Source organism: Nycticebus coucang, chromosome 14 (assembly GCF_027406575.1).
Source record: "Nycticebus coucang isolate mNycCou1 chromosome 14, mNycCou1.pri, whole genome shotgun sequence".
Classification (NCBI taxonomy): Eukaryota; Metazoa; Chordata; class Mammalia; order Primates; family Lorisidae; genus Nycticebus; species Nycticebus coucang.
In genome coordinates, this window is record NC_069793.1 from 58,943,912 (window position 1) to 58,955,744 (window position 11,833).

General features: G+C 38.2%; 1 protein-coding gene across 1 annotated transcript; it reads right to left on the bottom strand.

Moving 5' to 3' along the window:
• Positions 1-1,003, bottom strand: LOC128565448 (olfactory receptor 2AG2-like). The gene has a single exon (XM_053561905.1). The coding sequence runs from the start codon at positions 959-961 to the stop codon at positions 11-13; it is 951 nt and encodes a 316-aa protein (XP_053417880.1). The 5' UTR covers positions 962-1,003; the 3' UTR covers positions 1-10.
• Between the last annotated feature and the right edge of the window lie 10,830 nt (positions 1,004-11,833).

Below are 11,833 nucleotides of genomic sequence, written 5' to 3' on the forward strand. Positions count from 1 at the left end.
TGGACCCTTTCTAGAGGGTGGATTGTGTTGGAAATATGTGCTTTCTTAGGACCCTTCTCAAGGCTCCCATGACATCCTTATTCCTCAGGCTATAGACGAGGGGGTTCAAGGCTGGAGTGACAATTGTGTAGAAAACAGAGATGATGTTGTCTTGTTTGGGGCTGTGGAAGGAACTGGGCAGCACATACATGAATGTGGCAGTTACATAGAACATCCCCACCACAGTTAGGTGGGAAGAGCAGGTGATAAGGGTTTTCTTCCTCCCTTCATTTGATGCCATGTGGAGCACAGTAAAGAGGATTAGTATGTAGGAGGCAACAATGACGGAAAAGGGAAGCAAGAGGAAAGTCACACCTGTCACATATACCATGAGCTCGTATCTAGAGGTATCAGCACAGACCAACTTCAGCAAAGGTGGGATCTCACACAGCAGGTGCCTGATTGTCTGGGCTTTGCAGAAGGGATAATGCATGGTATACATGGTATGTCCCAGAGCATTTAGGGATGCCAGGATCCAGGACATGGCCACCAGAAGCCAGCAGACCTTAGGTCTCATGAGGACCATGTAGTTCAGAGGATGACAAATGGCCACATACCTGTCATAGGCCATGAAGGCCAATAGGAGGTCCTCTGCACCACCCAGTGTCAGTGCCAGGAACATCTGAAGGGCACAGCCTTCAAAGGTGATGATGTTTTCTCTGCACAGAAAATCGATGATGGCTTTGGGAGTAACAACAGATGTGAACAAGAGGTCCATAAGAGAGAGCTGACCAAGCAGGAGGTACATGGGCACGTGGAGCCGGGCATCTGTTATGATGACCAGAAGCAACAGGCCATTGCTGATCAGGGCTAACATGTACAGGGCTGCCATTGTAGCACAGAGCAGTTCAGGAGACCCACTTTCATTCAGAATCCCCACCAAGATGAAGCCACTTCCCAATGTGGAGTTCCAGAGCTTCATTCTGTGTGGTTTCCTTAGTTGCCTATAACCAAATGGATTTTCAGTGAATTTGTGCTAAGATAAACCCTAGTTTTGTAACATCAGAACCCCTTAGAATACCCAAAATGAATCCAATGTGGTGACACCTTTTCCACTAGTAACAGACTTTGCCTCTTTTTTTTAATTTATTTGTTTATTAAATCATAGCTGTGTACATTAGTATGATCATGGGGCACCATACACTTGGTTCATAGACCGTTTGACACATTTTCATCACACCAGTTAACATAGCCTTCCTGGCATTTTCTTAGTTATTTTGCTAAGACCTTTACATTCCATATTTACTAAGATTCACATATACCCTTGTAAGATGCACCGCAGGTGTAATCCCATCAATCCCCCTCCCTTCACACACCTCCCCCCTCCCTCCCCTCCCTTTCCCCCTTCTCCCTATTCTTAGGTTGTAACTGGGTTATAGCTTTCATGTGAAGGTCCTAAATTAGTTTCATAGTAAGGGTGAGTACATTGGGTACTTTTTCTTCCATTCTTGAGACACTTTCTTAAGAAGAATATGTTCCAGCTTCATCCATGTAAACATGAAAGAGGTAAGGTCTCCATCTTTCTTTAAGGCTGCATAGTATGCCATGGTGTACATATACCACAATTTATTAATCCATTCATGGATCGATGGGCATTTGGGCTTATTCCATGACTTAGCAATTATGAATAGGGCCGCAATAAACATTCTGGTACAAATATCTTTATTATGATTTGATTTTTGGTCTTCTGGGTATATGCCCAGTAGAGGAATTACGGGATTCAATGGCAGGTCTATTTTTAGATCTCTAAGTGTTCTCCATATATCTTTCCAAAAGGAATGTATTAATTTGCAATTTCTGACTCTCTCTCTCTTAATTATCTTAAAGAAGTATCTACATAGAGAACAGACATGACAGTAATAGCTATACATTAAGAAATCACAACATAAAACTATTATTTAAGACATTAGGGGCCCAAGCACAGTGGCTCATGCCCATAATCCTAGCACTCTGAGAGGCCAGGCAGGTGGATTGCTTGAGCTTAGGAGTTCAAAACCAGCCTGAGCAAAAACGAGATCTTGTTTCTACTAAAAACAGAAAAACTGAGCAAGACTATCACTTGAGCCCAAGAGCTTGAGGTTGAGTGAGCTATGATGCCGTGGCACTCTACTCAAGGTACCGGAGTGAGACTCTTTGTCTCAAAAAAGAAAAAAAAAAAGACATTAAAACTGAACAGGTGTCTTTCCAGAAAGATTAAATCATTTCTCTCTTAAGATTAAAGAAACATTCTACCAACACACTCTTGATTAACCTTCTATCTATGAATTAGTATAATGTTTGAGTGATGACTCCAATATCCAGAGTTTTCTACATAAACAGGTACATACAGGTACAGAGATTGGATTTCAACAAATCATTTCTGCTTCTTCCATAGAACTTACATCCACATTGTTGTCAGCATTCATGGCTGTAGACACAACCATCAATAAAAGGCTAAAGTTTTTGTACCTTTATTACCACTCTTGGCCAGTCCCATATTTTCCAGGAGGTTGAGAGAGAAGTTACTCTGTACTGTCAGAGACTAGGGGAAGATGTATTTGAGGTGTTGCACTTAGAACCAAATATTTAGGATCATTGCAAATATGATATGTATGTTTTTAAAAATACAAATTATGTGAACCTACGAGGACTCAGAAATATGATAATACATGAGGTTCGTGTATTGTGTTTGGGAGAAAGAAAGACAATAAAAGAGCATCTATTGTGTAATATGTTGTAATCAGACTCAATAACACTATCCCCTCTTCTGCCTTTGACCAGGGGTCCAGTCTCTCTTTTGTAGGGTCAAAGCATCTACATTGGATGGAAGGGGCACAGAGATAAAGAAAGAATTCAGAATGAATTCTCTTTCTGAAAAGCTGATGTTAGCCTATGGTACCCAAACCCACAGAGAAGCCAACAGAGAAAGGGGCCCAAGATTGACAGAGTCAGTGTGTGCATCATGAAATGGGACAGATAAAGCCAACTCTGAATGCACAGTTAATATATATTTTAACATTGTATTGCCTCCTCATGAGTCCATTAGTACCAGAATGGTTAAAGGTCTGAGAGCATGCAACAGGCATATCATAAGTTTTTAGATGGCCCTTTGAGGATGTTCATCATCCTGTAGGTGAAATAGCACCTTACCAGAGGCCAGCATAGCCCATAGGGTCTTAAGACAGGTACTGAGATTTTTACCAAGAAGCAGATACCCAGATCTGGGCTTTAGCATAGTGTATTTATCAGTCTTTACCAATTTGTTCTCTCTTAATGTTCATAAATTCAAGAATAAAGGGATTGAGATGTGCCATGAAGTCCAAAGCACTCAGCAGTCTATCAGAGAACATAGTTTAAATTCTTAGGATCTTCTGTGGACTCTATTTTTACTACTCAGCATGCCTAGAGCTACACATTTTCCTGAAAGAAAGACAAAGTTCTTACCTCAGGTGTTGAGAAGCCTAGCTGCCCAGCACCCAGACTTCCCTGGTGATTGTTTCGGGGTTGAGAGTTTTCCAGTAGAAATGGAGAAGGGATGATGTGGTTTTGTTCAGCAGTATTCAGTTGGTTAATTTTTGCTAAGATGAGTTAAATGTCTAAGGAGTCCAATCAAGACCAGGTGACAGGGCCCTTCTGTTCTTTCCACTTATCTGCTAGTCTTCTCTGGAGATGGCAGTGGATACTGATAGATAGCTAATTTGTAGAACATGTTTGAGTACCTTCCTATAGAGCAAGAAAGTGACTTATCCCAAGACTCCTGAGGAGGGAGCTCCTCTAGCCCCAGAGCAACTGTCAGACTGAGTTCTTGGTTCCAGATATTCAGACTCTTCTTTGTTCCTGCTGGAGTCTGAGAGCAAAGATGAAAGCCTCAGAATTCTGAAAGAAGTAGATATTGAAAGAGCTGCCCATCAGAGACCATCATAACAGCTACCTCATTGTCCCTGGGGCTGAGACTGAGCTTTGTCCTGGGGGAAGCTTTCCTGTTTTCTCATCCAATGATCTCTTTCCCCTATTCTAGTCTTCCCAGGGACTTATCCTTTAGCTGAAATGGCCATTGAAATGCTGAGCCAAGATCAGGATGATAATGAATCCTCATAGGTGTGTTTTCTGGCCTGCTATCCCCGTACTTGTCTCTCATTAAATGACCTCTTAGGCTTTAATGTTTAAATTTGCAGCAAGAGAAACACTGATGCTCATTTCTAAATTATTAACTGAATAGACCAGGAAGCAAAGGCTCCTTTAGTGACAGTCCTCTACCCTATAGCATAAGGTGGGTTTCCCGGATTCTGTGGGATGCTGCTTCCTTCTTTATGATGCTTTTAGCCTGGATTGCTTCCTATTCAATCTGAATGCTCCCTTTGGAGTCTGTAAAAGGAGTTTTTCCCTTTACTGACCTTTGGCAAGCCAGTATGTTTTCTGACACCAGTCCTGTTTGAAGAGAGAGTAGACAATTTTCGAAGTATTGGACAGGAAAATAAAAAGAAATCCACACACAACACAGTAATGAAGTACCACGAGAAAGTACTGACATCGTAGAATGTAAATATTAATGCTCCCAGAGATAAAAGATAGGTTACCCACTATGTAAAGACAGTTAGATGACAGTAGACTGACAGTGACAGAAATAGGGCAAGGGAGAAACAGCATCAGAAGTGCTGAAGGCTTATAACTGCCCTCCTGGAAGTCTATGCACTATTGACCTGTCATTAACAAATGAAGACAAATGAAAACAAAAACAAAAAGAATTTAACCCCAAAGACTCCCAATGAAATAATTGTTGCAGGAAGGAATGTGATGCCTAAGGAAAGTGTAGCAGGAAGGAAATTTATACAATGCAGGAGTGAGCTCTGAATTGTTTTAATAAGTGAATATTGTCAAGTTTAATTCTTGAAAATAATGAATACATTTGTATTTTTGAAAGAGTCAAACTAAAAATTCTTCACAAAAATTGCAACCCTAGAATGAAATTTTCCTGTAGGTTACTTAAAGAAGGATGTAGAAATAGGTTATAAAAAGCCTCATGCTGATCTATTTAAAATGATCATTTCCTTTTTTTCATTTTTTATTAAGGTACAGTTTACCTACATAAAAAACACCGTTTTAGCATATAGTTCACACATTTTGGCAAATGTCATGTCACCACCACCAAAATCAAGATGTGGAAGTTTCAGTAACATTCACAATTATCTGGTGCCTTTTGCAATCATCCCCTCCCCTCACCCAAACTCCTGCCAACCATCTGATATATTTACTATATTATATTTTTGCCTTTTCCAGTATGTCACACAAATGACATCATACATTTTGAGTCCAACTTCTTTCACTTAGCCTAGTACAGTTGAGATTTGTCCATTTTCTTGTGTCTATTTTCAGTTCTTTCTCATTTATTGCTGTGTAATACCTGGCTGTATGGATACATCATAGTTTATCCATCCAGCAGTTGAGGATGTTGGTGTTGCTTTCAATTTTATTGACTATTTTAAAAACTAATATAAACATATACATACAGGTTTTTGCATGGACAAAGATCGCCTATTCATTAGACAAAGATTTCAAAGTGAAATTTTTCAATGATATAGTAAGTGTGTGTTTAGGTTTAAAAGAATTCCATACTGACTAAACCATATTTCATTCCCAATTTTGTTTCCATTTTTCATTCTATTAAGTTGTAAAGTGCAATCTCTTTAAACTCTAACTAGAAATAAATGAAATATTGCCTGGATCCTTAAATTCCAAGTCTTCCTAAATAGCATTCAAAGAAAAAAGAAGCGTTTTGAAAAGAGAACAGGATAATTTATGCAAGTAAAAAAGGAGGCAAAATTCAAAACAGGAAGCACACACATGCATGTTTAGAGTTGGAGACAAAAATATTAAAAACAATTAAATCCTGTCTAGTTAGTAATGTTTGAAGAAAGACTTTAACATAAGCAATCAAAAATTTTAAAAAAGATTCCAGAGAAATGAACAAAGTCTATGAAAAAAAATGGGATTATGCAAAATACCTAAATATAACAATTATAGGTATCTATGAGAAAGAAGAAAAAGCAAAAAGCATGGAAAACCTGGTTGAAGAAATGATACTAAAAAATTCCCTGGTATTGCTAGAAATTTAGGATAAAATAAAGTAAATAAACTCCTGGAAAATTCATGTAAATAGGACATACTCACCAGTTCTGTCAAATCAAAGTGAAGGAAATAATTCTACAAGCTGTGAGATAAAAGTATCATATACCTTACAAATAAAAACCCATCAGACTAACAGCAGACTTCCCAAAAAGCAGTAAGGGATTGGGATCTGATCTTCAGTCTACTTAATCAGAATAACTGCTAGCCAAGAATTCTGTATCCTGAAAAACTAAGTTTCAGGGGAAATGAGGAGAAATAAAACTTTCTCACACAACAAAACACGAAGATGGTGGTCGAGTAACAGCTTCTGTGCAACCGGGCGCAGTGAGATTAGGGAGAGAAGACTCCAGGTATCTCTGGCTGGTGGTTTCTGCCCAGAAACTTCCCTTTGGTGACACAGGGAGTCAGGGAGAGACTTCTGGACTCCACAAGGAAGACAAAAGTGGTGGAAAACTGGCAAGTGGTAAGTGCTTTTGTTCAGTTAGAGGCTGCGTGCAGCTGTAACCATAGTAACAGTGAGACTGCCAGCAGGAAAGCCTTACCTGGGGGCTTTTTTGGTTTATTTTGGACTTGGGCACTTGATTGAACTGTCTTGGGAGATCTTGGGTGGGTGTGCAGATGACTTTGGGCATAGTCTGTGGCCCTGGACTGAGCCACTGAGCCAGAAAGGAGCTAATATTGTTCAGCTGTGGGCTGCCCACACAGCAACTGTGGGAGAGCTGCCCCTGTAGGTTGCAGCATGGGGATTGGCAAGGAGACCTTGGGTGAGTAATCTAGTGACTGAGCTGCCCAAAGGCAGGGACTGAGACGCTGAGGAAGAGTGGAGATCAAAGTGTTTGGCAGATTAACAGCCTTGGCCCTCAGGGGCATCAAGTGAGACTGGTTTTGGTGCACTGGATAAACGGGCAGCCATTCCAGAAGAGATCCCAGTGATAAATGCTTTCCTTGGAAAGCTTCTGCTTAGCCAAGGTTCACAGTTTGGAGTGTCTTTTAAGCAGGCTGAGGAGACATTTGGGCTCCCAAGCCTGTGGGGTCTGAGAATTCAGCAGAGGCCTCCAGTCTTCATCTTGCACAGCTGTATCAGCATTGTGATTAACATCACATAACTCAGAAGATCACCTATTGCCCAAACAATACTCACCAAGATATATATGCTGTTTGTTTTTGTTCTTTTTTCTTAACTTCAACATTTTTCCTTGACATTTTTCTTTTTATTTCCTTTTTGCTCTTTTTTCTCTCTTTTCCTCCCACTATTCTAGTTTAAATACAATCTTCAATTTTTGCTTTCCTTAACAATTAGAATTTCATTTTCACCAGTGTCTCTGCCCCTATTATTTTTTTTTCCTCCAATTTTATCCCATAAGGGTTTTTGTTTATTTGTTTTGGTTTGATTTATAGTATTTTTGTCTTTCCTCTCTACTTGGTGGAGGTGGGGTATTGTGTCTGATGAGTCTGGGAAAGAGCTGTTGACCTCAAAGGAACCACCCAACCCAGGACTCCCAAAGGTTGGGGGTTTTTAAGGTTGAGTCAAAGAACCCTACTATACACCCATATTACTCCTGTCTCCTTCTTTCAGTGCCTTTCTTCTTTTTTATCAATATTTCCTTCTGTTCACCCCCTCTCCTTTCTCTTTTATCTTCCTGTTTAAAATCTTTTTTCCCTTCTTGCTCGTCAATCTTCTCACAACACCTGCTTTTTTCTGATTTATTTACAGATACAATAGGCTTTAAACCAACAAAAGTAAGGAAGAATAAGAATGTTCACTTCACATTTATTAAGGGTAATACTAAATATGATGAGATTTCAATTATTAATATCTATGCACTCACTCAGAATGCACCTCAATTTATAAGAGAAACTCTAACAGACATGAGCAACTTGATTTCCTCCAGCTCCATAATAGTAGGAGATTTCAACTCTCCTTTGGCAGTGTTGGATAGATCCTCCAATAAGAAGCTAAGCAAAGAAATTTTAGATTTAAACCTAACCACCCAACATTTGGATTTAGCAGACTTCTATAGAACATTTCATCCCAACAAAACTGAATACACATACTTCTCATCAGCCCACAGAACATATTCTGAAATTGATCACATCTTAGGTCACAAGTCTAACCTCAGTAAATTTAAAGGAATAGATAGTACTCCTGGCATTTTCTCGGACCACCACGAAATAAAGGTTGAACTCAGTAACAACAAGAATCTGCATACTCATACAAAAACATGGAAGTTAATAAACTTATGCTGAATGATAGCTGGGTCATAGATGAGATTAAGAAGGAAATTGGCAAATTCTTGGAACAAAACAACAATGAAGACATGAATTATCAGAACCTCTGGGATACCGCAAAGGCAGTTCTAAGAGGGAAATTTATAGCACTGCAAGCCTTCCTCAAGAAAAGATAAACATAGAAAGTTAATAACTTAATGGGACATCTCAAGCAACTGGAGAAGGAAGAACACTCCAACCCCAAACCCAGCAGAAGAAAAGAAATAACCAAAATCAGAGCAGAACTAAATGAAATTGAAAACAAAAAAAATTATACAACAGCTCAATAAATCCAAAAGTTGGTTTTCTGAAAAGATCAATAAAATAGATAAACCTTTTGCTAACCTAACCAGAAAAAAAAGAGTAAAATCTCCAATCTCATCAATCAGAAACAACAAAGATGAAATAACAACAGCCTTCTCAGAAATTCAAAAAACCCTTAATGAATATTACACAAAACTTTATTCTCAGACATATGAAAATCTGAAGGAAATTGACCAATACTTGGAAGCACATCACCTTTCAAGACTTAGCCAGAATCAAGTGAAAATGTTGAACAGGCCAATATCAAGTTCTGAAATAGAATCAACCATACAAAATCTCCCTAAAAGGAAAAGCCCGGGACCAGATGGCTTCACGTCAGAATTCTACCAAACCTTTAAAGAGGAACTAGCACCCATATTACTCAACCTGTTCCAAAAGGTAGAAAAAGAAGGAAAACGACCAAACACGTTCTATGAAGCAAACATCACCCTGATCTCCAAACCAGGAAAAGACCCAAAAAGAAAAGAAAATTATAGACCAATATCATTCATGAATATAGATGCAAAAATATTCAACACAATCATAACAAACAGAATCCAGCAACACATCAAACAAATTATACATCATGACCAAGTTGGTTTTATCCCAAGTTGGTCTCAGGTCTGGTTCAATATCCGTAAATCTATAAGTATAATTGAGCACATAAACAAATTAAACAACAAATACCATATGATTCTCTCAATTGATGCAGAAAAAGCTTTTGATAATATCTAGCATCCCTTCATGATCAGAACACTTAAGAAAATTGGTATAGAAGGGACATTTCTTAAACTGATAGAGGCCATCTACAGCAAACCCACAGCCAATATCGTATTGAATGTAGTTAAATTGAAATTATTTCCACTCAGATCAGGAACCAGACAAGGCTGCCCATTGTCTCCACTGCTCTTTAACATTGTAATGGAAGTTTTGGCCACCATAATTAGGGAAGAAAAGGCAATCAAGGGTATCCATACAGGGTCAGAAGAGATCAAACTTTCACTCTTCGCAGATGATATGATTGTATATCTGGAAAACACCAGGGATTCTACTACAAAACTCTTAGAAGTGATCAAGGAATACAGAAGCATCTCTGGTTACAAAATCAACATTCATAAATCGGTAGCCTTTATATATACCAACAATAGTCAAGCTGAAAAAACAGTTAAGGACTCTATTCCATTCACAGTAGTGCCAAAGAAGATGAAATATTTGGGAATTTATCTAACATAGGACATGAAAGATTTCTATAAAGAGAACTATGAAACTCTAAGAAAAAAATAGCTACAAATGTTAACAAATGGAAAAACATACCATGCTCATGGCTGGGAAGAATCAACATTGTTAAAATGTCCTCACTACCCAAAGCAATATACAATTTTAATGCAATCCCTATTAAAGCTCCATGGTCATACTTTAAACATGTTGAAAAAAATAATACTTCGCCTTATATGGAATGAGAAAAAACATTGAACAGCCTCGAACTGGCTGGTGATCTGTAAAAGACTGAAACTGGACCCGAAACTTTCACCATTAACTAAGATAGACTCTCACTGGATTAAAGATTTAAACTTAAGACATGAAACTATAAAAATACTAGAAGAGAGTGCAAGAAAAACCCTTGAAGAAATCGGTTTCGGCAAGTATTTTATGAGGAGGACTCCCTAGGCAATTGAAGCAGCTTCAAAAAATACACTACTGAGACCTGATCAAACTAAAAAGCTTCTGCACAGCCAAGAACACAGTAAGTAAAGCAAGCAAACAGCCCTCAGGATGGGAGAATATATTTTCAGGTTATGTCTCCAACAAAGGTTTAATAACCAGAATCCACAGAGAACTCAAACATATAAGCAAGAAAAGAACTAGTCATCCCATTGCAGGCTGGGCAAGGGACTTGAAGATAAACTTCTCTTTAGAAGACAGGTGCATGGCCTACAGACATGAAAAAATGCTCATCATCTTTAATCATCAGAGAAATGCAAATCAAAACTACTTTGAGATATCATCTAACTCCAGTAAGATTGGCCCATATGACAAAATCCCATGACCAGAGATGTTGGCATGGATGTGGAGAAAAGGAAACACTTCCCACTGCTGGTAGGAATGCAAATTAATAAATTCCTTTTGGAAAGATGTTTGGAGAACACTTAGAGATCTAAAAATAGATCTGCCATTCAATTCTATAATTCCTCTACTAGATATTATACCCGGAAGACCAAAAATCACATTATAACAAAGATATTTGTACCATAATGTTTATTGCAACCCAATTCATAATTGCTAAGTCATGGAAAAAGCCCAAGTTCCCATAGATCCATGAATGGATTAATAAATTGTGGTATATGTACACCATGAAATATTATGTAGCCTTAAAGAAAGATGGAGACTTTACCTCTTTCATGTTTACATGGATGGAGCTGAAACATATTCTTCTTAGTAAAGTATCTCAAGAATGGAAGAAAAAGTATCCAATGTAGTAGCCCTACTATGAAATTAATTTATGGCTATCACATGAACGGTATACCCCAGTTATAAGCAAGAATAGAAGGAAGGGAGATAGGGAAGGTAGGGAGGGGGGAGGATGGGTCGAGAGAGGATGATTGGTGGGATTACAACCTGAGGTGCATCTTACAAGGGTACATGTGAAACTTAGTAAATGTAGAATATAAATGTCTCAACACGATATCTAAGAAAATGCCTGGAAGTCTATGTTAACCAGTGTGATGAAAATGTGTCAAACAGTCTATAAAACCAGTGTATGGTGCCCCATGATCACATAAATGTACACAACTATGATTTAATAATAAAAAAATAAAATAAATTTCTGATACTAATGTGTTGTGTGACTCTATATATTCTACTCAATCTATCTGAGCTGCCATTTTGTCAACTCAAATTCTGTCAAACTTTTTCACTCTAACTCTAGAAAATATATCAAATTATTTGAGTTCTCTAGATGAAGGGTTGTTGTAAACCAAAGATAAAATAAACTGTCATTTATCACAGGATTAAAAAAAATGAAATTTAAATGAGACCCTAGAACTGTGCTTGATAGACATATATAGAACACTCCATCCCAAAGATAAAGAATATACATTCTTCTCATCAGCCAATGGCA